Source organism: Stenella coeruleoalba (genome assembly GCF_951394435.1).
Source record: "Stenella coeruleoalba genome assembly, chromosome: 1".
Lineage (NCBI taxonomy): Eukaryota > Metazoa > Chordata > Mammalia > Artiodactyla > Delphinidae > Stenella > Stenella coeruleoalba.
Window position 1 is genome coordinate 31,522,564 of NC_137169.1, and position 24,825 is coordinate 31,547,388.

The following is a 24,825-nucleotide window of genomic DNA, read 5'->3' on the forward strand; positions in this document are numbered from 1 at the left end:
TCAATTTAATAAAGGAAAATATTTGTAATAGAGCTTGGGAGATAACATTATTAAAAAAAAATGTAAAAGAGTATAACTCTAACTTCTCCTAAGCAGAGAGGCAAGAACTGGCTTCTACCAGTGAGAAATTTAATAATAATAACAACCACAGCCTAGTTATTATCATGGTTTTTAACTTCCATGTTCTCTGAACCTTATTTGGCAAAATCCTTTGTTAGCTGTATAGCTGTATTTGGCAGCTAGAAATTCTTTTTTTTTTAATTTATTTATTATTTGTTTTTGCATGTGGCTTTATGTTTCATTGAAAAAGACACAGGGAGAAAGCTGCAGAATTTGAGTATAAAAGCGCTTGGTAGCAGACAGAAGCATCCTCTCCTGTTTTCTTTATCCCTGTGTTTCTAAGATGGCTCCACCAAGGATCCCTACTTAACCGAGAAGTGACATTCTCGGAGGGAGTGGAGCATTCAGTTTTCTTTGTTGACTGAGTCTCCCAAGGAGCAACATTAATGTCTTTTTCGTTTTCTTCCCATTTTGTAGGATGAAAAGGAGCAGCTTATACAGTCCAAGAGTTCCGTTGCCAGTCTTGTTGGGAGATCAAAATCCATTGTTCAGCTAAAGCCACGCAGTCCCGACCACGTGCTAAAGAGCACCATTTCCATCAAGGCCATCTGTGACTACCGGCAGATCGAGGTGAGGAGGTGGAAAGGGTACTTCCCGCTCCAGAAGGAAGCAAGGGAGAAGGGAAGCCTTCAGTTAGGGTTATGGTAACAGGGAAAGGTCAAATGATAGAGTTCTTCTATTAGAACTTAAACATGCTCAAATCTCTTCTATCATGAAAAAAATAAGCCTCAACTCTATGATCTTGACCTGCTCCCTGCCTCAGTAATTGGCATCATTATCCACCCAGTAGCCTAAGTGTAGATAGAAACGGTGCTTTGTAGCAGCTGGGAGAGATCCATGACTCCTCTCCTCTTAGTCCCCACAGCTAGTAGGACTATCAAGTCAGTAGTATCAATACCTTGTAAATAAGTATCCCTCAAGTGTACTTCTTTCTGTCCCTGCTGCTACTACAAGTTAGACCCTAAGTTTCTTTCACTTGGATCATTACATCAGCCTACCCATTCAATGCATTCTTTATCCTACCACCAGCATGGTCTTTTTAAAAATTAATTAATTTTGTTTTGGCCACGCCACACAGCATGTGGGATCTTAGTTCCCTGACCAGGGATCGAACCCATGCCCCCTGCAGTGGAAGCGCAGAGTCTTAACCACTGGACCGCCAGGGAAGTCCAGCATGACTTTTTTTTTTTTTTTTTTTAACCATCACTCCCCTGCCTAAGTCTTACAACAATTCCCCATTTCTGTGTAGAAAGTCTAAATTCCTTAATGTGGCTTTAAGGTCCTGAATAATCTCTTTACCTCTCTAACCAAGACTGGGCCTCGTGCCTTCCATGCATTCCCTGGTAAATTGCATTTGTCACACAGTGTTGTAACCAAATAGTGCATCAGAATATGTGGAATATAGACCATGGTTGTTGGCTTACCATTTTTACCTCTAATGGCATGACATACTTCCAAGCACGTAATAGGCTCAATAATATTTGTTATACAAAGGAACAAATGAACTTTTCCTGTACTTTTCTTTGTCTCAGTATTTCTGTCTATAAAATAGAGATGATATTGTTGGTTACTCGTCTCCTAAGAGAAAGAATTGGTGATTTCAAAGGCTTAAACATTTCAGGGATTTGAGTGGGGTGACAGGAAGGGAGGAGGAGGAAGTATCAGAAATACAGAGTTGTGAGTATTATGTCCCTTTAAGTTTTACCCTGTTGGTTGTAGGTTCAGAGAGATTGCTCTTGCAGGTCTTACAGTCTCCTTATAAATTTCATATACTGTGTTACTTGACATGTAACAGGCATTTAATAAACACTTGATTTATTTCATTTCACAACCTTCCCTAGGTTGTTTATTTATACACATTATCCTTTTGTCTAAATCAGAAACTCTCCCTAGGTGATCTCCAAATGATTGGAGATCTCCAAAACAATTTTTCCTTAAGGATTTCATAGCCTTGGGATCAGCCACCAGGTAATAATAGGTTGTTGGTTTATCCATTAGCAATGATTTGTAACTTTGTCTCTTCAGATCACTATTTGCAAGAATGATGAGTGTGTGTTGGAAGATAATTCACAGAGGACCAAGTGGAAAGTGATCAGCCCCACAGGGAATGAGGCAATGGTACCATCAGTCTGCTTCCTTATCCCCCCACCCAATAAGGATGCCATTGAGATGGCCAGCAGGTAACTCAGCTCAACTGCCACTCTGTACTTCCACCTCTGCTCTTTGGCTGGGTGAACTGATGGAGGTTATGAATCTGCGTTTGTGATTTTGAACAGAGAGACCAAGTTTTGAAGATTCTTTTGGGAAAGACCTCCTATTACGATATCAAGTCTTGCCCTGCCAGCCACATAGTAGATTTTCAGTAAATGCTATGGTCAATTGAGATATATTCAGTGATAATTCTTTTTTAAAAAAAAAAATCTTTATTGGAGTATAATTGCTTCACAATACCTTGTTAGTTTGTTACACAACAAAGCGAATCAGCCATATGCATACACATGTCCCCATATCCCCTCCCTCTTGAGCCTCCCTCCCATCCTCCCTATCCCACCCCTCTAGGTCATTGCAAAGCACCGAGCCAATCCCCCTGTGCTATGCTGCTGCTTCCCACCAGCCAACTATTTTACATTCGGTCGCGTGTATGTGTTGATGCTACTCTCACTTTGCCCCAGCTTCGCCTTCCCACCCCATGTCATCAAGTCCATTCTCTATGTCTACCTCTTTATTCCTGCCCTGCAACTAGGTTCATCAGTACCTTTTTTTTCCTTTCTTTTTTTAAGATTCCATGTATATGCATTACATACGGTATTTGTTTTTCCTTTCTAACTTACTCCACTCTGTATGACAGACTCTAGGTCCATCCACCTCACTACAAATAACTCAATTTCGTTTCTTTTTATGGCTGAGTAATATTCCACTGTGTATATGTGCCACATGGATCCAACCTAAATGTCCGTCAACAGGTGAATGGGTAAAGAACAGTGATAATTCTTTTTTAAATAATTCTTGGTTATAAACAGTTTACTCTCAATAGTTGATTTTTGTACTGACAGCTAACTTTCTTCTTTATATTTCATTGAAATACGTATAAAGATTTTAAAAAGTTGAATTATACCACAAAACTTATAGTAAAAACTAGCAATCATCTCCCCCACCCCAGAGTTCTGCTTCCCAGAGTGAACTATTTTCAACTCTTTGAGCAGATTTTTCTGGTTTTTAACATCAAATGTCTAAATAATGTGATTTTTTTCCTGTTACTTAATTTTTTTTCAACTTTGGAAATTATTGACTTCTTACTCTAGGAAATTAATGGTTTTCTACACACCTGTAATTCACTTCTCCTTTACCCATCTTCCAAATGTAGTTATGTCATGATTTTTGTTTAAAATCAGTATCTTTGTTTGTTATTTTTACATTAAGTTGTTTACAGCTGAACTGCGTAGTACTCTAGGGCATATTGTAAGCCTTACCCAAGCATGTCTTACCTCTCTAAATCATCCTTTGCCACTGTCCTTGCTTGCGCTCAGCTCCAGTTTCTCAAGCACCACAAGCATACTCTTGCCTCAGGGCCTTTGCATTTCCTCTGCTTGCTTCATATATTGACGTGATTCACTCCCTCACATCTTTAGTTCATCTAATCACATTCATATACTACCACCCCACTCACTGCCTATCACTCTCTATCTCCTCTCCCCATCAGAACACTTTATTTTTCTCCAGAACACTTAATACTGTCCAAAAGATTATAAATTTGTTTATTGCCTTTCTCCTCCCCTTAGAAGTTCTAAAAGAATAGATTTTTGTCTGTTTTGTTTACCTCTGTATCCTCATCACCTAGAACCTGACATGTAGTAGGTACTCAATACATGATTGTTAAAGAAAAGAATGAACGAGTTAGGTGATTGAATATATGTATGAACAAATTATTTTGTATAACTTTATGTTTCCTTGGAGCTGATAATTGTTTTGTTTTTAAGTTTGCTTAGTTGTCTATTTGTATCTTATGAATTTATTCCCAAACTCTCCTATTTTACTGTAAAAGCCTTCTTAGTGTGGCCAAACACCAGGTAATCTTCAATTTTATTTTCTCTTGGAAACGTCTCTTCTGAACCATTCTGTCTTCCTTTTCCAGTCTGAACCTGCTCTGTAGGCCTGCTTCATTACTGCCTCCCTGGCATTTCCCTTCATCTTCACCCTGAAGATTCCCTTTACATCTCTTCTGTGTTGGACCCTCTGCTTCCTAGATTCTAAGTCTTATTTATTGGTTTATTTCCTGGTTTGGGAGCGTACGCTCTCCAGTAGCTTGCTGAAAAAAAGTGCAGGAGAAGTAAATTTTTTGAATCCTGTCATATCTGAAAATGTCTTTCTTCTCCCTTCATAATGAATTGGTCAGTTACAGAATTCTTCTGGAAATTCTTTTCAGTCTGAACCTTGAAGGCTCTGTCCCACTGTTTTCCAGCATCCAGGGTTTGTTGTTGAGACGTACAGTACGATTATCATTCTTTATCATTCTTTAAGTTTATGTAACTGTAAAATTCCCCTTTTGTAGTGAGCAATACTGTTATTTTGACAAATGCATAGAATTGTGTCCTCTATCACAGTCGTGATACAGGACAGTTTGACACTTTAACCTTTTGAATGAAATCTTTATCTCTCTGAAGATTTTAAACTCCTCTCTGTCTTTAATCTTTGAAGGGGATGCTGTGTCTTCAGGTGAGCCTTTCTTGTGCTAACCCTGAACACAAACTGGAAACTCATATCTTTCAGATCTGGGGAAATTTTTCTTGGATTATTTCTTTAATTATTTCCTTTTCTATGTTTGTTTTCTGTTCTCACTTTCAAGAACTCCCATTTGTCAGCTATTGGACCTCCTAACTGTTTCTCTCATTTTCTCTTATTTTCTTTCTGTTTTTTATTTCTTTGTATTTTTATTTTTCTTTGAGATTTCCTGAACTTTTATTTCAACCTTACAGTCATTTTAGTGGGATTTTTGGAAAATGGAAAGATAAACTAATGGGTTTAATGTCTGACATCCTAGCTTCTAGTTTTCCATCCTATTCTATATATCTTACATTTCTTAACTTGAAGAAATTCAAGGTAATTTGGTGTGTGTCGAGTGTGTCTGTGTATCTGAGTTTGTAAGTCATCCGTAAGTTGAGATTGAGTTAGGCATGGGATGCTAAGAAAAAGATCTTCTCAAGCCCTTCACACTACAAGTTTCGTTTTATATGCCAGGTGAACTTCTTAAATTGCTATTAACTTTTAAACATTTTAGCAGTTTTGTAAAAATATAGAACACAGCAAATCGCTTTTTAAGCATTGTTGTCATTTTTCAGCAATTTCAAATGGAGTTATTTTGTCTCTATTTTTCTCTATCATTGCTTTCCCTGGGTATTCCTCTCTCTAACTTCTCATAATTATATTACATTCAGGTAACATTTATGAGATTGCTAAATATGTGCTGACATAATGTATAGAATAGTGTAGCAAATTGCTTGAGCATCTCAATTTATTTAGGTCTAAAGATTCCTGTGTTGTTAGTATTTGACTTGTTGCCTTTCTCTGCTCAGCATATAAGCTCAGTTCTGCTAAGGCAATCACATTTTTTCCTTAGAAGGTCTCTAGTGTGGAGCTGAAGCCTTAGAAAAGCTATAGCCAGGTTCTGTGTTGTTTGTAGGGTGGAGCAGTCTTATCAGAAGGTGATGGCCCTTTGGCATCAGCTACATGTTAACACCAAAAGCCTTATCTCCTGGAACTATCTGAGGAAGGACCTTGACCTTGTAAAGACCTGGAACCTGGAAAAGGTAATTATGACAGCTTTACCGCAGGCTCATAACCTATTGGCAGGTTTTTTTTCGGAAGGAACTTCTTACTGTGAGACTCCTCCTCACCCGATTGGTGTAAAATGGAGTCAGGTATACTGTTTTGGGGTTAGGGGCTTGAGGCTCTTAGGAACCAGAAACTTTTGCATAAGTGTGTGGAGTAGGGGAATACTGGTGAATTAACCATCATTAAGGCTTACATCCAAGAGGGCACAAAGAGTGCTTCTCAGATACTAGTAACGTCCTGTTTCTTGATCTGAATGCTGACTTCACGGACAGGTTCAATTTGTGAAAAGTCAGCATGTTTATAATTATGGTTTGTGCACTATTTTGTATTACGTTCCCATTCCACCGAAATGTCCTCTGGCTTTTTCTCTGCAGCTCCGCTCCTCAGCACCTGGGGAGTACCACCAGGTTATGAAGAACCTGCAGGCCCACTACGAAGACTTTCTGCAAGAGAGCCGTGACTCGGCGCTCTTCTCAGTGGCTGATCGTCTGCGCTTGGAAGAGGAGGTGGAGGCTTGTAAAACCCACTTCCAGCACCTGATGAAGTCCATGGAGAATGGTGTGTGCCTTGGGAAGAGGGAGAGGGAAGTGGAATGGGAGCCCTGAAGGGTGCTGCTGGACCCTTCATATACTCTAGACAGCATCATCACCACCTTTTTACCACTTGAGTTGCTAAAAAACTTGAGATAGAGAAAAACTTGTAGAGATGAATTCTCAAAATGAGATCATGGAAGAAGAGGCCATATTTCATTCATTATTGCTTATCAACCTATCACATTTTCCTGTGGAAATTACGTGTTTGGATCCTTAAAGAGTAGTATATGATGCAGGGAGTTTGGGAACAGGCAGAAGGTTCCCCACATAAGGCCTTGCTTTCATTCATGGAATATCAGGTCTGCTGGAACCAGTGTTGTTCTCAGGTTTGCTGATCTCTGTTGTCGTGCTTAATGGTCTTTTGTGCTTGTGCATTCACAGAGGACAAAGAGGAAACTGTGGCCAAGATGTACATTTCAGAGCTGAAGAATATCCGGCTGCGCCTGGAGGACTGTGAACAGAGACTAATCAAACGAATTCAGTCCCCTGCCAGCTCTAGGGCTGACAGAGATGCCCGGCAGGACAGTGCATTAAGGATCGCAGAACAAGAGGTAAGCCCTAAGAGCAGCGGGTGCTGGATGCAGAGTAAACAGTTTCAGAATGAATTGGAGGGCAAGAGAGTCTGGATCCTAAGGAATAAGGCAGCAGACTCATGGCAATCGTACTCCAGAATTCTTCCCTGAAGTCTGTAAATGCCTTTCACCCATGGAAGAGCGTAGTTTCAGCTCCCAGGATATTGCTGAATGTTGATTAGTTTCCTACACAGTTGGGAAGGCAGACACTGGCAAATTGTTCTCAGCGCTGCTTTTGGACTACATATTTTAAGACTACTTAGTAGAGATGCTGCTCTCTGCTCTCTCCCTTATATGTATTGATGTGTATTATATTCTGTGACACGGTTACTGTCAGTCACATGACTCCAAAAATAGTAAGGAAAGACTCAGATTCTACTATGGCTCTGGTACACACTTCTCTGTGACTGAGCAAATTCTCTTCCTTAGTTTCCTTTCTTATAAAATGGAGATAGTAATATATGAGTCACACAAGTTGTTTTGAAAATTAAGTGATATGGTACATATCATGAGCTTCCTGGAAAAGTAGAATGCTGTAAAAATATGGGGTTGTATTCTTGACATAAAAGAAGCAAATATTAATTGCTTTATTAAGTTCTCATGGGCATGCAAAGAAAGTAAGCCAAAGCCCCTTGCTTTTGGCTCCTAGTGTAAAGAAGAAAAGGTTAAAGTTATAGTTAGAGACTTCAAGTATAAGAGATGTCATAGGATAGTACCTAGTGTACTTCCAGATTGCCAAGCAAACATTGCTGTAGGAATGTGGAGTGTTACTGGAACATTTCTACTTGGGGTGTGATGAGGGAGCTCTATGAAGAATGTTAGATTTGATCTGGGAGGTTAAAGGAAATGGAAAGCAGTGCCTAATGAGGAGTGAGTTTTCTCAACTTGAGAAATTTCTCAGTAATTCCTAAGCCTGAAGAAGAGGATGTGAGCCCAGTATAATTTCTTTTGGTCAAGAAGGATCTAATATGTCTGTGTGAGGCATGTCATATGTACCTGCAATTCTCATATTAAAGTGTTTTTACTCTTCTGTAGTCATGCAAAATAGGTCAGTCAAAGAAATAGAGGTTAATATTGAGCTCTTCTAAAGGACCTTTTTTTAAAAAAAATTATTTTGGAATAGATTCAGATATAGAGAAAAGTTTTTATTCTCATATAACCGTCACCTAGATTCCATAAATGTTAACATTTTTCTACATTTGCTTTATCATTTTTTCTACATATGTATACATAATATTGATAATAATCTTTTTTTTTTTTGAGAGTAAGTTTCAAACATGATGCTCCTTTACCCCTGTATAGTTCAATGTGCATTTCCAAAAACAAGGATAGTCTCACATAACCATGGGACAGTGATTAAAATCAGGAAGTGAATATTGGTATAATACTGTTATCCAAGACCTTAATTGAAATTTCTTCAGTTGACCTAATAAATGGCTTTTTGAGTAGTACCCCCACTCCCCTGATTCCCCCCCCAAAAAAGAATATTTTGGTGTAGGATTCAGTGCGGTATCCCACATTGCATTTAGTTGCTGCGTCTCTTTAGATTTCTTAACCTGAAACAATTTCTTGATTTTTCATCATCTATCATGACCTTAATATTTTTGCAGAGTGCAGCCCATTTATTTTATAGAATGTCCCCCTATTTGTGTTTATCTAAGGCTTGTTCAAGATTAAATACAGGTTACACATTTTTGGCAGGAATACCACAGAAGTGATAGTATGTCCTTGGTGCATCCTGTCAGGAGGCATGTGATGTGGATTTGTCCCATTACTGGTGATAGCTTTTATCACTTGTTGCTGTTTTCCTCATTGTGATTACTAAGTATCTTGTGAGGAGATACTTTGAGACTATGTAAACATCCTGTTTTACATCAAACTTTCACCAAACTGTTACAGTATCTATTGTTGATTCTTTTTTTTTTTCTGATTTTTTTAAATCTTTATTGGAGTATAATTGCTTCACAATACTGTGTTAGTTTCTGTTGTACAACAAAGTGAATCAGCCATATGCATACATACATCCCCATATCCCCTCCGTCTTGAGCCTCCCTCCCTCCCTCTCTATCCCACCCCTCTAGGTCATTGAAAGCACCGAGCTGATCTCCCTGTCCTATGCTGCTTCTTCCCAGTAGCTAACTATTTTACATTTGGTAGTGTATATATGTCCATACTAGATACTACTCTCACTTCGCTGCAGCTTCCCCCTCTCCCGCCGTGTCCTCAAGTCCATTCTCTATGTCTCTGTCTTTATTCCTACCCTGCTAGCAGGATCATCCTGCCATGCTACTAGGTTTTTTTTTTTTTTTTAGATTCCATATATATGTGTTAGCATATGGCATTTGTTTTTCTCTTTCTGACTTACTTCCCTCTGTATGACAGACTCTAGGTCCATCCACCTCTCTACAAATAACTCAATTTCGTTTCTTTTTATGGCTGAGTAATATTCCATTGTATATATGTGCCACATCTTTATCCATTCATTTGTCAGATGGACATTTAGGTGGTTTCCACGTCCTGGCTATCGTAAATAGTGCTGCAATAAACGTTGTGGTACAATGTGGTACAATGTCTCTTTTTCTTTAAATTAATTAATTTATTTATTTTTGGTTGTATTGGGTCCCCGTTTCTGTGTGAGGGCTTTCTCTAGTTGTGGCAAGCGGAGGCCACTCTTCATCGCGGTGTGTGGGCCTCTCACTATCATGGCCTCTCTTGCTGCAGAGCACAGGCTCCAGATGTGCAGGCTCAGTAGTTGTGGCTCACAGGCCCAGCTGCTCCATGGCATGCGGGATCTTCCCAGACCAGGGCTCGAACCCATGTCCCCTGCATTGGCAGGCAGACCCTCAACACTGCACCACCAGGGAAGCCCACAATGTCTCTTTTTGAATTATGGTTTCTCAGGGTATATGCCTGTGTGGGATCGCTGGGCCATATATTAGTTCTATTTTTAGTTTTTAAAGGAACCTCCATACTGTTCTCCATAGTGGTTGTATCAGTTTACATTCCCACCAACAGTGCAGGAGGCTTCCCTTTTCACCACACGCTTTCCAGCATTTATTGTTTCTAGATTTTTTGATAATGGCCATTCTGACTGGTGTGAGGTGATAACCTCAATTGTAGTTTTGATTTGCATTTCTCTAATAATTAGTGATGTTGAGCATCTTTTCATGTGCCTCCTGGTCATCTGGACGTCTTCTTTGGTGAAATGTCTATTTAGGTCTTCCACCCATTTTTTAATTGAATTGTTTGTTTTTTTGATACTGAGCTCCATGAGCTGTTTGTATATTTTGGAGATTAATCCTTTGTCTGTTGTTTCATTTGCAAATATTTTCTCCCATTCTAAGGATTGTCTTTTTGTCTTGTTTATGGTTTCCTTTGCTGTGCAAAAGCTTTTAAGTTTTATTAGGTCCCATTTGTTTATTTTTGTTTTTATTTCCATTTCTCTAGGAGGTGGATCAGAAAAGATCTTGCTGTGGTTTGTGTCAAAGACTGTTTTTCCTATGTTTTCCTCTAAGAGTTTTATAGTGTCTGGTCTTACATTTATTCTTTAATCCATTTGGAGTTTATTTTTGTGTATGGTGTTGGGTAGTGTTCTAATTTCATTCTTTTACATGTAGCTGTCCACTTTTCCCAGCAGCACTTAATAAAGAGGCTGTCTTTTCTCCATTGTATGTTCTTGCCTCCTTTATTGTAAATTAGGTGACCATATATGTGTGGGTTTATCTCTGGGCTTTCTATCCTGTACCATTGATCTATATGTTTTTGTGCCAGTACCATACTGTCTTGATTACTGTAGCTTTGTTGTATAGTTTGAAGTCAGGGAGCCTGATTCCTCCGGCTCCGTTTTTCTTTCTCAAGATTTTTTTGGCTGTTCAGGGTCTTTTGTGTTTCCATATGAATTGTAAAATTTTTTGTTCTAATTCTGTGAAGAATGCCATTGGTAGTTTGATAGGGATTGCATTGACTCTGTAGATTGCTTTGGGTGGTATAGTCATTTTCACAATGTTGATTCTTCCAATCCAAGAACATGGTATATTTCTCCATCTGTTTATGTCATCTTTGATTTCCTTCATCAGTGTTTTATAGTTTTCTGAGTACAGATCTTTTGCCTCCTTAGGTGGGTTTATTCCTAGGTATTTTATTCTTTTTGTTGCGAGGGTGAATGGAATTGTTTCCTTAATTTCTCTTTCTGATTTTTCATTTTTAGTGTATAGGAATCCAAGAGATTTCTGTGCATTAATTTTGTATCCTGCAACCTTAACAAATGCATTGATTAGTTCTGGTAGTTTTCTGACCAAATTAATTATTAGTATGACTTTTGCCAAAAGGTGATTTTCTAATTCTGTCATTCCTTTTACATTTAAAATTTTCCATTCTATCAAAAGCGAAGCGCTTGCCTCCCCCGTTCCCTCCTTTCTTCCTTTGTTATGTCAGTATGAACTTATGGATTCTTATTTTAGTTCAGTGGTTTGTATAATAATTTGCTACTGTCTTTATTTTGATGTTCAAAATTTCCCAAATTTAGCCATTGGGAGCCCCTTCAAGCTGGGTCCTATGTCATTTTTTTTTTTTTTTTAAGATGTTGGGGGTAGGAGTTTTAGTCATTTATTTTTGCTATGTTGGGTCTTTGTTTCTGTGCGAGGGCTTTCTCTAGTTGTGGCAAGCGGGGACCACTCATCATCGCGGTGCGTGGGCCTCTGACTATCGCTGCCTCTCTTGTTGTGGAGCACAGGCTCCAGACGCGCAGGCTCAGTAGTTGTGGCTCGTGGGCCTAGTTGCTCAGTGGCATGTGGGATCCTCCCAGACCAGGACTCGAACCTGTATCCCCTGCATTAGCAGGCAGATTCTCAACCACTGCGCCACCAGGGAAGCCCCTATGTGATTTTAACATGCCTCATCATTCTTTGAGTGCTTTCTTATTTCTCAATAAAACAGGATATTCTGGGTTCCTCTTGCCTTTACCAACCCCAACCCTAGAATCAGCGTCTCTCCTAGGAATCTTGCTTCCTTTAGGTTCCTTTATTTAGAAACCAAGATCAGGTGCTGAGTGTGCTTATTTTTATTGGCGTGTCCACTTCTAGGCCTGCTTAGCAGATAGAGCGTACAAGTGATCACAAATTCATATATCTGTTTCCATCCAGTTCCAAACCAGTACCTCAGGGCTTATTCTGTTCTTTCCTTTTTCCAAATATGTAACTCCCCCAAGAATAAAAAACCTCCTTCACATTATCCACAGTAAATTTATTTATTGCTCAATTCTAACATGTACAGATAATGGTTTCAGAACTGCTAACTCATAGTATTACAAAAAGCAAACCTACTAACTAGAGTTTAATGTAATTCTTTTTGTGTTTATCCTGAAGGTATGTCTATAGTCAGTTCTGTGTTCAGAAGTTACTTGTCTGTATTCTTTCCCCAGCTCCCCCTGCATTGCTGTTTCCTAGTTGATTCCATCATTTTCCTATATATGGCATTTGGTTTGTTTCCAGTATTTTGCTATTATGAACAAGGACTTCTTTTTAACTTCTTTGTTCAATTCTTTCTCTGTGTTTGTTGTGTGTCTTGTTCCTGACAGCACACCCAGGAGGATTTGCAGCTACTGAGGTCAGACTTGGATGCTGTTTCCATGAAATGCAGCAGCTTTCTCCATCAGTCCCCATCTGGTTCGAGTGTCCCAACTCTGCGCTCAGAACTCAGTCTGCTGGTGGAGAAAATGGAGCATGTGTATGGTCTCTCCACTGTCTATTTGAACAAGTGAGTGAGCTGAGAATTCGGGTCCAGAGGGCAATATTTTCGATTCAGATGAAAAAAAAAAGTGCCTGGAATGTTTCATGAACAGTTCAGGGAGAGTGCACCCATAAAAAGAGCTTGTACCCATAAAAAGAGACCTTGGCTTTAGTTTCAAATAACAGGGAGTGGGTTCATTTGGTCTGCAATGAACAAATGCCAGGAATACAGAAGGGGAGTTGATTTACAGTTTTAGGACTATTTTGAACCACATTTCTGATTGATTAGATACCTCTTTTGAAAAAGAAAAAGGGACGCTAAAGAAAGAAAAATTTTCATCTAAACTAAATACTAGGCTTTGAGGGTCTTTCCTCTACCCACCCATTCCTACCCATGACCTTGAGAAGCAAGATCTTAGAGTCTTCATGATATTGAGTGGATTTCTGGCCTCATGCCTTTTTTCCCATGAGACCACCGTGCGTGTGTGTGTGTGTGTGTGTGTGTGTGTGTGTGTGTGTGTGTCCGTGTCCCATTGCCACCCAGAACTTCATTTGTGTGTGTGTGTGTGTGTGTGTGTGTGTGTGTGTCCCAGTGCCACCCAGAACTTCATTTGTGTGTGTGTGTGTGGGGTGGGGGGGGGGTACACGGGCCTCTCACTGCTGTGGCCTCTCCCGTTGCGGAGCACAGGCTCAGCGGCTATGGCTTACGGGCCCAGCCGCTCCGCGGCATGTGGGATCTTCCCAGACCAGGGCACGAACCCATGTCCCCTGCATCGGCAGGTGGACTCTCAACCAGTGTGCCACCAAGGAAGCCCCAGAACTTCATTTTTAGTTGGCTTAAATAGGCGGCACTACACCATGCTTTCTTGTTTTTATGAAACCCTGTCGTTATTTAGTAATGGCGAAGTTGATCTTTTTTTAAAATAAATTTATTTATTTATTTATTTATTTATTTATTTATTTTGTGCTGCATTGGGTCTTCGTTGCTGCACACGGGCGTTCTCTAGTTGCGGCCAGCAGGGGCTGCTCTTCATTGTGGAGCGCCGGCTTCTCACTGCGGTGGCTTCTCTTGTTGTGGAGCACGGGCTCTAGGCGTGGGCTTCAGTAGTTGTGGCTCGTGGGCTCTAGAGCGTAGGCTCAGTAGTTGTGGCGCACGGGCTTAGTTGTTCCACGGCATGTGGGATCTTCCCGGACCAGGGCTCGAACCCGTGTCCCCTGCATTGGCAGGCGGATTCTTAACCACTGTGCCACCAGGGAAGCCTGTGAAGTTGATTTTGACAGTTACGTTTGGTGAATCTCTCTGTAGTGCTCCAGGTCTGTAGTTCAGCTTTTAAAATGTATGTATTAATGGAAGTGATTTTATCCTCACAGACTAAAGACAATCAGTGTTATAGTGCGTAGCATCCAGGATGCTGAACTCTTAGTCAAAGGTTATGAAATCAAGCTGAGTCAAGAAGAAGCAGTACCAGCAGATCTCTCAGCTCTGGAGTCCCATCGGTCTACGTTACAGGTTGGTTGTTCTCAGTTCTTAGGTTGACTTAACGTATCCATAGCTTGGGGTTAGCAGAAAAATGCAGTTTTGGATGGCATGACACTGATGTAAGTTTGCATTTGAATTAGGCAGAATATCATACTTAATATCTTTTGATGTGGGTCCAAAGAAGAAAGGATTGAGAAATATGTCTAGCTAGAAAGGGGAGATAAAGGACTATGCTTCTCTATTTATTTCTTCCTATTTCTCCCCAGTAAAGTCATAGTTTAATTGGATATAATCAGTGGTTGTGCTATAAGTTTGTAAATCACTTAGCTGTTATCTCCTTTGATTCTCACAAGCAACTCTGTGAGGTAGATAGAGGAGGGATTTTTATCTCTATTTACATATAGAATACCAAGATTCAGATTGGCTAAGTGACTTATCATGGTTTCATAGCTTATAAGCGGTAGAGCCAGGTTTCAGACACAAGTTCTTTGCACATTTTCTGTACTCTACTGACTGAGCAGTTTGCATGAGGACTGTGGAGGCATTTCTGGCACAAACAGTATAGAGTCTAGGTTCCGAACCACAGATGTAATATGGAGCTGGCTGTAGACAACGTCCTTGTTTTTTACCTTAGTCTGAGTCCTTTTTTAGCATGGAATATATTTAACCTGTTGCTGTGCTTGTGTTTTTATAGCACTGGCTCAGTGATGCGAAGGACAAGAATTCAGTGTTTTCAGTCCTGGATGAGGAAATTGCGAACGCCAAGGTGGTGGCAGAGCAGCTGAGTCGTCTGACCCCAGAGCGAAACCTGGATTTGGAACGCTATCAGGAGAAGGGCTCCCAGCTGCAGGAGCGTTGGCACCGGGTCATTGCCCAGCTCGACACCCGGTAAGTGGCCGCCCCACCCTTTTCTTCTCTTAGGGTTCAGGAGCCAGGTTTTAAACAAAAATAGAGTTATTTCTGTGTATGCTTGTTTAAAGGCAGGAATTGATAGGGAGGGGTAGAAATTAAGTGACAGTATACCTTCTAGACAACGTAAGTGCCAGGAGGTTGGGACCACCAACCCCAAAGCAGTCCTGAGGCTTGCTTTTGGGGCACAGTGTGATGGTCCTATTAGCAGTGCTTCTCCTGTGTCCCTGGTCTTAACCCATTTAAGCCATGATGACAGTGGTGTCTTAGAATATAGACTGGAAAGGTGACTTAATGATCTTTTCTCAAGGACAAAACCTGAGTTCTAGCTCTTGTTTTACTAGCTTTGAATTTTTTTTTTTTGGCCGTGCTGCACATCATGCGGGATCTTAGTTCCCCGACCAGGGATTGAACCTGTGCCCCCTTACAGTGGAAGTGCAGAGTCTCAACCACTGCCATGCCGGGGAAGTCCCTAGCTTTGAATCTTAATATGAGTTATTATTCGTAGTGGAGCTTTGTAGAATTTCTTGCTTCCTTTTCATTTGCTGATTTAGTGGTTTTTATCTGTTATTTGAAGTCCTGCTTTTGATGACTGATTTGAGTAGCAAAGATAGGAAACTACCTATCTGAGGCTAGGCTAGTTAGGAAAATATATAGGAAGTGGGGTTATAGAGACTCTGATAAGCTTGGACTGATTCTCTATAATTGAATTACTATCCCAAGGCTAGTTAGACTAACAATAGTGGTATAGGAAGCTGTTACTGTAATTAACAGTTAATTACTACTATTTTTTACCCACTCCACCCCTACTTTTCTCCCCAAGAAACTACAGTGATTCATAAATCATAGCTGGAGTACTCTGACAGGTACTCTGTCTTCAGGAGACAAAAGTGTACAGGCAGTACTACCTTATTGGCAACCTGGTAATCCTTGGCAACATAGGTGAAAAATTTGACAAGGATTATCGTGGGATGCCAGGCCCCAAAGCCGATTCCAGGCCTAGCAGGGCACGACTGGCTTCTATTCACTTTTCACCCCATAGCGTAGTGGGTAAATGCATAGCTCCCACTCAGTGCTGCATTGCTCTTTCCTCAAAATAAAGATGTATCCTCTGTGGTTAAGCCCAACTGGGCTTGGAGGGAATTGCCTCATTTACTTAATTGTATTTATACCAAGATAACTGATAGCAGTTTCCCTTTGCTTCTGCAGCCAATCTGAGCTAGAAAGTATCCAGGAAGTTCTGGGAGATTACCGAGCCTGCCATGGAACTCTCATCAAATGGATTGAGGAAACCACTGCCCAGCAGGAAATGATGAAGCCAGGCCAGGCTGAGGACAGCAGAGTGCTATCCGAGCAGCTCAGCCAGCAGACGGTGGGTGTGGCCGTAGCCGAGTGGAAGTTGCACGGGGGAAGCTAGCTCATCATGAAGAAGATGATATGCTAGCAGTTAGCTTCCCTCCAATGTTGAGACATTCTGAGCTCCTTCTGAAAAGGGTTTAAGCAGGATGGGCTCTAGGTACTGGTTTTGCATTTAGGCCAGGTAACCTGTAAGGCCCCTTCCAGTCCTGAGTTTCTGTGAGTATATATTGAAAGCACTAGATGGGCAGAGTAGAATTATCTTGCTTTATTTCGTTTCTTGATATTACATTTTGTTTTGCTAGGATTAGAATATAGGGGAATGAAAACCCAGGGAAAGCTATGAGTGGAAGAAAATTATTTCATTCAAAGCAGTTTTTATTTGTTGGTATTTTGGGTTTTTTTGGGGTTTTTTTTGGCTCCCTCACTCATTATGAGAACTTGAGCAAATTACTTAGTCTCTTAGTATTCTACTTTCCTTAACAATAAAACAGACATAGTCCATTATTTGTTCAACTGCCCTCCTGAGGTTTTTGTAGTTAGGATTAGATGAAATGATACATGTAAAATACTTAGAACGATGGTTTTCAAAGTGTGGACAACCAGAGTAGCAGCATCAGCATCACTTGGGAACGTGTTAGACATGCGAGTTCTCACACCCGAACCCAAATCTATCGAATCAGAAACTCTGGAGGTGGAACCCAGCAATCTATGCTTTATCCAGTGTTCTAGGTGATTCTGACGCAGCTAAGTTTTGAACATGGTAAATGCTCAGCTGTTTCAGTGATGATAATGACAATGATAAGGTTGTGATATTTTGGTTCCCAGGAGCTGTTTGCAGAAATCGAGAGAAATCAGACAAAACTGGACCAGTGTCAAAAATTTTCCCAGCAATACTCCACTATTGTAAAGGTAATGCTACCATATCCCAGAAGGAACGTAAATCGTCTCCAGCTTAGGAAGATCTGCATGTCACTATAGGTTTTGGTTTTGGACAAGTAAGCAGAGCTCTTCTGCTCCATCCTTAGGTTAATGCAGATGTGTGCTTCTCATGGCCACATATTTGGGGATGCTCAGAGAGGTACCAGACATCAGCTGAGATTTGAGGAGTCTCCATTTGGATGACCCACAGGCCTCTTAAACTTACCATGTGAAAAACAGAATGTTTGGGTTTTCTTCTCAAATATGCTTCTCACTATCTTGCATATCTCGGGAAATAGTGTCACCATTTTCCTAGTTGCTGAGGCAAAAAAAACCCCAAGAGTCATCCTTAACTCTTCTCTTTACCTTAAACTTTATGTTTAACAACAGTCTGGGAACAAGTTGCTTCATCTTCCAGTATGTCCCGGATCTGACTACCCGTCACTGCCCCTCCCTCCCCCATTTTCCTGGTTCACATCTAAGTGAAGAATCTTCCATAGCCTGCTCCAGTACTTTGCGCTGCTCTCTTGCTTCTGCTCCTGCCCTCACAAGCTATTTTCCCACACAGTAGCCAGACTCACTTTTTAGGAACATACCACACATCACAGAACCTCAGGCACCATCGATTATAAGCCACATTATTTTATGCACTACCAAAAAGGGAGAAACTCCACCAATTATGCACATGTCAAGTAAGACATATTGCAAATTTTCGAGATACTAAAATGTAAGGGAAATGTGTACCTTACCATAGCTGAAACATGTATAGATTAGATCCTGTCACTCTTCTGCTCAGAACTGTCTCATGGCTTCATATCATACTTGTACTAAAATTTTAAATCCTTTTGTGGTTTATGAGACTATGCAAGATCTGGCTCCCCACTTCCTATTTCTCTGATAAGGTCTTTTAAAAAAAATGACCTGAGATTCTCATATATTTATTTGTTTAACATGTGCCTTCCCACGAGAATGTAAGTTCAAGGGGAGCAAGGTTTTTTCTGACAAGCACATAGTCGGTGCTCAACGAATAGTTTTTTAAATGAATACATTTCTTCAGTTAATAACAGGAGACTTGGTGTCACAAAGAATTGAGTTCACATCCTAGCTTCACCATTTTCTAGGCTTAAGACTTTGAGCAAACACTTAGCCCCTCTGAGTTTCTGTTGCTATATCTACAAAATGTGAACAGTAACTACCTCACTTGTGATTGCAAAGTGTTTGCAAAGATTAAATGGGATAATTTATACATAGGACAATGCCTCAAACTTAAAATACATTCAGTAAATGGTAGCACGTGTTTTTATTAATATTTTATTGTTACTATTTTTTTTTAATAGACTGCTTATGGAACTCATTCAGTATTTTCCTCCTGCCTAGAATTTTCAAAGTCGACAATAGAAAGCAAGACATTCTAGGCAAAAGGAACTGCATAATCAAAGGCATGGAGGAATAAAATCCAATGATTATATGAGGAAATAGCAAATTCTAGCAATTCTGGTATAGCTAGAAGGTGTACTTTACATGAGAAACAGTGATTGTGGAAAATGAGAGGGGAGATTGGGGCCAACCTTTGAAAGGCCTTGTTCAGTTCCTTTGTCTTTACCATCTGTTCTTTTTTTTTTTTTTTTTTTAATAAGAAAGAGCTTAACGGGTTCTCAGAACTGACAGGTTATGGCCTGGGCAGCCTGAGCAAGAAGAGTGGCATCAGATAAAGCTGAACATGTAGACTGAGGGCTGGCTGGGGCTCACAGACATTTGGATTTTATTCCAAGAACATAGAGGAGTCAGCCAAGAAGTAAAATAGTAAGAAGTTAAGATAAATAATCTGAATAACATTTTATTTTTTTATTTTTTGGATTTCTTTTTTTTTTGAATTTCATTTTATTATTATTTTTAAACAGCAGGTTCTTATTAGTTATCCGTTTTATACAAATTAGTGTATATATGTCAATCCCAGTCTGTTCTTGCTCCTCAAAACATGGTCTGTGAACCAAGAGCATCGACATCACCTGATAACTAGTCAGAAATGCAGAATCTTCAGCCTGCTGAATCAGGATCTGCATTTTAACAGGATCCCCAGGTGAATGTTGATATTTGAGAAGATCTTCTCTAGGTCACTGAGAACTTTCAAACAGAGGAACGAAGTGGTCACCTTTTTGACTTAGAAAAGTTATGCTACTAGCAGGACAGAAAATAAATTGGAGGTGAGACTCTAAGCAGGAGAGTAAGAGGCTATTGCACTGTCATGTGAGATCTGAAGAGGGCCTGGACCAAGGCAGCACTCTCAGGATTGCAGAGGAAGTGACAAGATAGCATGGTGACATGAGAAGAGTGTTGGTTTAGGGACGGAAGACAGATTCCAGTCCTGACTGTGTTGCTCACCCACTGAGTTAATTAGGGAAGCTCACTTCCTGTCTCCTGGCCTCAGTTGCCCCATGTGTGAGATGAAAGGATGGGGTCAGCACACAACAAACTGCAAATTCAGGAGCAGCCTAATGTGGCCCACAGGCTAAATCCAGCCTGCACACCTATTTTATATGGCCCATGAGAAATGCCTATAAAAAATCAGAAGAATAATACCTCACGACATACGAAAATTATATGAACTTCAGCTTTCAGTGTCTCTAAGTCATGTTTTATCATAATACAGCCATGCTCTTTCATTTACTTACTTTCTATGGCTGCTTTCACTTGCAGTGGCAGAGGTGAGTAGCCACGACTGAGATAGTACAACTTTCAGGAAAAGTTTGCTAACCTCTATTCTAAAGGATCGTCAAAATGCCTTTCACCATTGAAATGCTGTGATGCTACTGCATGACAGTGTGAGCTCTAAGCCCTGTGTAAACGTAGTTCAATGTCTTCTTCCCCCAGGACTATGAATTGCAACTGATGACATACAAGGCCTTTGTGGAATCACAGCAGAAATCCCCGGGCAAGCGCCGTCGCATGCCTTCCTCTTCAGATGCCATCACGCAAGAGGTGAAAGGGTGGGGCAAGGACGTGTGCCGCTGTCTTCCCTCAAGGAAAGATTCGCTCATCGAGGCCTTACAGTTTGATTACTGTCGAGCGTGTGACTTCATGAAAACTTCCTCTTATTGTCAACTATTTAAATTGACTTTTCTGGCAGATAACTTATCTAAATTGTTTTTTTTTTGGAACCGTAGTTCATGGACTTAAGGACTCGCTACACAGCATTGGTGACCTTAACAACTCAGCACGTGAAATACATCAGTGATGCACTCCGGCGGCTGGAGGAGGAGGAGGTGAGGGCAACTGGGTCCTAAATCATCTTGAAAGTAGAATGAAAAATCTTGAACCTCATCTGTCAAGATTTAAAATGCACACACAGCCAGCCGATTTCCACTGTTCACAGTAGTCATGTTCTATGAAGGCACTGTACACACTGCACCAGCAAATTCTTTTTTTTTTTAACGTCTTTATTGGAGTATAATTGATTTACAGTGTTGTGTTAGTTTCTGCTTTATAACAAAGTGAATCAGCTATACATATATCCCCGTATCCCCTCCCTCTTGCGTCTCCCTCCCACGCTCCCTATCCCACCCCTCTAGGTGGTCACAAAGCACCGAGCTGATCTCCCTTGTACCAGCAAATTCTGAATTCATGCATCCAGGGGAACACAGGGTTAGGTTACTGCCAGCTTCTGGTCACATCACGACATTTTTGTCAATGGATAATGCACAACCTGGTTTTATGTGTGTTTTTGTTTAAAAACACATGTTAAAATATATCTTATTGATTCACTAACATTGAACTCATGGCCGAGAGCAATATAACTCACACCTGAACAAAGCTTATTAAACGCATTTTCTCCGTAAGGCACATCACAGCCTTCTAGTGAATAATGAGGACAGACTGTCTTGTGTCTGACACTCCCACTTGCAAGTATCTTTATTACAGAAACATTATAAGCATGAAGAAAGGGATATGAACAGAGATCGTTAATAAAGCATAATTTGTTAAAGAGGAATAGTGGAAATATCCAAATTCCATATGATGGAATGCTATGAAGCTGTTAAAAATAATGAAATACATTTAAATGAACCAACAAGGAAAGATATTTATAATATATTTTTTGAGGAAAAAAGCAAGTTGTATGTATAATTATGATTTCAGTAATAACAAAACTGTGTGTACCACAGAGGGACAATACGGGCATACAAACAAGTTTAGAAATATATATACCAAATTCCTGAGGAAATGAGATTAAAGGAACATATATTATGAATTTCAGATTGTTTGAATTTGTTGTAATGAGTATGCAGTCTTTTTGTAATTATGAAGATCTTCTATGTCTTTGCAAAATAAGTTTGCACATATTCAATAACACTTATAAAAGAAATGCTGTTGGAAACATTAACCCATACCAACTTTTGTGCATGTAAATTAGCAAACGACTTCCTCTGTCAGTACCTACCTCATTTAATCTCTGTAGATGTCCATCTTTTCATCTGTAAATCTAAGAACTATGAACATATGTAAGATGCTATATGTGAAGGGCTTTTTAATTAATTTATTTTATTTATTTTTGGCTGTGTTGGGTCTTTGTTGCTGTGTGTGGGCTTTCTCTAGTTGCAGTGAGCGGGGGCTGCTCTTCATTGTGGTGTGCGGACTTCTCATTGCGGTGGCCTCTCTTGTTGCAGAGCATGGGCTCTAGGCGCACAGGCTTCAGTAACTGTGGCTCGCGGGCTCAGTAGTTGTGGCTCACGGGCTTAGTTGCTTCACGGCATGTGGAATCTTCCCAGACCAGGGCTCGAACCCACATCCCCTGCATTGGCATGCGGATTCTTAACCACTGCGCCACCAGGGAAGCCCATGAAGGGCTCTTTAAAATCAGTAAATAATTATTGACTGCCCATCACATATTAAAACAGCATGCTTTTTTAGAAAAGTGCTAACCTAGATATAATGTATTTAGCTATTAGTATCACCCAGGCGCTGGTGAGCAATGCTGTAGGCTGGGTAAATTATATTTAACTTGGGATTATTTTAGCTATGATTTAGGTAACATTCATGTCTTTGTTTTAGGAACTCTGAATCAGGCCGGTGTAGTAAGACATTGACCAAGATACTGATTTTCTATTTCCTCTTCTAGAAAGTGGTAGAAGAAGAAAAACAGGAACATGTGGAGAAGGTTAAAGAACTTTTGGGCTGGGTGTCTACCCTAGCAAAGACTACACAAAGCAAAGCTACCTCATCCCAGACCAAAGAATCAACAGACATTGAAAAAGCTATTTTAGAACAGCAGGTGAGTAGAAGGTCCATCTGTCACTTCCTGGGTAGCATAATATGTGATTACTCATTAAGAGGAATAATATGTCACATATGGGCCGCCAGGAACGATTATGATCTCAATAAGTGTTAACTTCCAGGACTTAAAGAAACTTAAGACGTCATCTTATTTGTACTTCTGCTTTCTAGATCACTGTATATAGTGGTAATAATCATCTTACCTAAGCTAATTTTTTCCCTAGGATTTTATTTTAAGTTATTCTAAATGATTTTTGGTTCTTTAATATCTTGGGTTCTGAAACTTTTTTCTTCTACTGCATAGGTTCTGGCAGAGGAGCTAACAACCAAGAGGGAACAAGTCTCTGAGGCCATTAAAACTTCACAGATCTTCTTGGCCAAGCATGGTCATAAGTGAGTATTAAATGAGAGATTACAGCACATCTGGGGGAACTGGATCTACCTGACTAAAACTTCAGGTCATGATCAGGATTTGGGCTGGAGACTTCAGGGTGGCAAGAGCTAGATTAGGAAGAGCCTTGTAGTTCATCCTGAGGAGTAGCATTCTACCTGCTGGCTATGGGGAAAGATTTTAAACATGATTGGACTTCGTTGATAAAGGTTTCTAGAACCGTTTTATAGAGAATGGATAGACATGGGACAAGAGTAGAGGCCTGAGAGACCAGTTAAGAGGCTGTTCTGATAATATAGGCAAGAAACGATGAGAGATGGAGAGGGGACAAAGATTCAAAAGATAGTATATGGATAATGAACTTACAGGGTTTGGTGACCAATGAAAATTATCAGATATAACTCCCAGGTTTCTGGCTTAGGCCACTGGGTATTTGGTGATGCTGCTAACCAAGACAGAGAATACAGGAGAAAGTATGGGTTGAGGAAGAAGGAGGCAGCTATAGTTTCAGACATTATGAATGTGAAGAACCCACCGGACATCAGAGGGTAAACTTCCGTATGTATTTGGAAATACCTGATACTTTATTTATGCCTTATGTAGTTCCACTAAAGGTGTCCAGTGGGCAGCTTTATGTGTAAATTTAGAATTAATGAGAGACGTTTGAAGTGACAGAGATTTGAGTCGTCAGCATAGAAGAAACCATGACTGGATTAGCTTACAAGGGTTCAAGGGCTTCTCGGCCTATAAAGGAAGCCTTAGAGAAGTAAGAGGAAATTATGAGTGATACCTTAGAACCCAAGAGAGAACAGGGCTCCAAAAAGAAGGAAGTGGTCAAAAGTCAAGAAAAGTTAAAACTGAGACATAGCTATTAAATTTGGCGAGTTGGAAGCTTTTGGTGACTCTGGTGAAAAGCTGGGGGATGATGTCTGATCTAGAGTAATGGGGAGCACATGAGGCGTGGAAGGTAGTGATAATGAAATTAGACTACTCTTCCAAGGAGCTTGGCCATGGGAAAGGAGAGAAATAATACAGCAAGTACTTAGAGCAGAATTTATGTTCAAGAAAAGGTTTTGTTTTATTAAAAGATCGGGGAGACTTAACTGTGTTTATGGACTGAGTCTCAAGGACCGAAAGGGAGAGAGAAATTGAAGTCATAGGAGAGGGGTTGCAAAGGATTTAGGAGAGGATAAAATTTATCCATGGGTAGAAAATACAACCTTAAACAGGAGTTGAGACACCTTTTCCTCTGAGGTCTGAGAAAAAGGAGATTAGGAAAGGTATGGATACAGATAAATATGTCAGAAGTGAAGTCAGAAAGTGAGAGAATTAGTGCCCAGTGGTCTGTATTTTCTCTTTGAAATAGGGAGAGAGGTTGTTTGCTGCAAGTTAGAGTGGGAGCCTCCAAGAGGATTGTCAGGAAGCATGGAAGTCCAGTAGAGGTTAGAAACCAGGAAGACCTCTTCTGTTGACACGTGGTTTTGGAATCCCCCCACTAGATAGACTTAGGCTGCATGTGGGAACAGAGAAGTCCAGGGGTTTGGTTGATCTGGGACTGGAGTCTTGTTAGTGAGGAGAGAGTGCAAAGATAATAGGGACTAATTGAGATGGTGGCCTGTGGGTCTGGACTCCAAAGAGAAGAAACTGAAGAAAATGGAGA

General features: G+C 40.3%; 1 protein-coding gene across 16 annotated transcripts in view; it reads left to right on the top strand.

Moving 5' to 3' along the window:
- The window catches only part of MACF1 (microtubule actin crosslinking factor 1), a 344,741-nt gene that overhangs the window by 184,363 nt on the left and 135,553 nt on the right, over window positions 1-24,825 (top strand). For all 16 annotated transcript variants that reach the window (XM_079928860.1, XM_079928859.1, XM_079928851.1 and 13 more), the window contains 14 exons: window positions 538-690; window positions 2,146-2,300; window positions 5,798-5,924; window positions 6,324-6,507; window positions 6,924-7,093; window positions 12,690-12,868; window positions 14,212-14,350; window positions 15,015-15,208; window positions 16,439-16,601; window positions 17,414-17,497; window positions 20,378-20,485; window positions 20,671-20,769; window positions 22,620-22,772; window positions 23,079-23,167. In XM_079928860.1, the coding sequence (XP_079784986.1) occupies window positions 538-690; window positions 2,146-2,300; window positions 5,798-5,924; window positions 6,324-6,507; window positions 6,924-7,093; window positions 12,690-12,868; window positions 14,212-14,350; window positions 15,015-15,208; window positions 16,439-16,601; window positions 17,414-17,497; window positions 20,378-20,485; window positions 20,671-20,769; window positions 22,620-22,772; window positions 23,079-23,167 (1,997 nt within the window). The remainder of the gene's footprint in view (window positions 1-537; window positions 691-2,145; window positions 2,301-5,797; window positions 5,925-6,323; window positions 6,508-6,923; window positions 7,094-12,689; window positions 12,869-14,211; window positions 14,351-15,014; window positions 15,209-16,438; window positions 16,602-17,413; window positions 17,498-20,377; window positions 20,486-20,670; window positions 20,770-22,619; window positions 22,773-23,078; window positions 23,168-24,825) is intronic.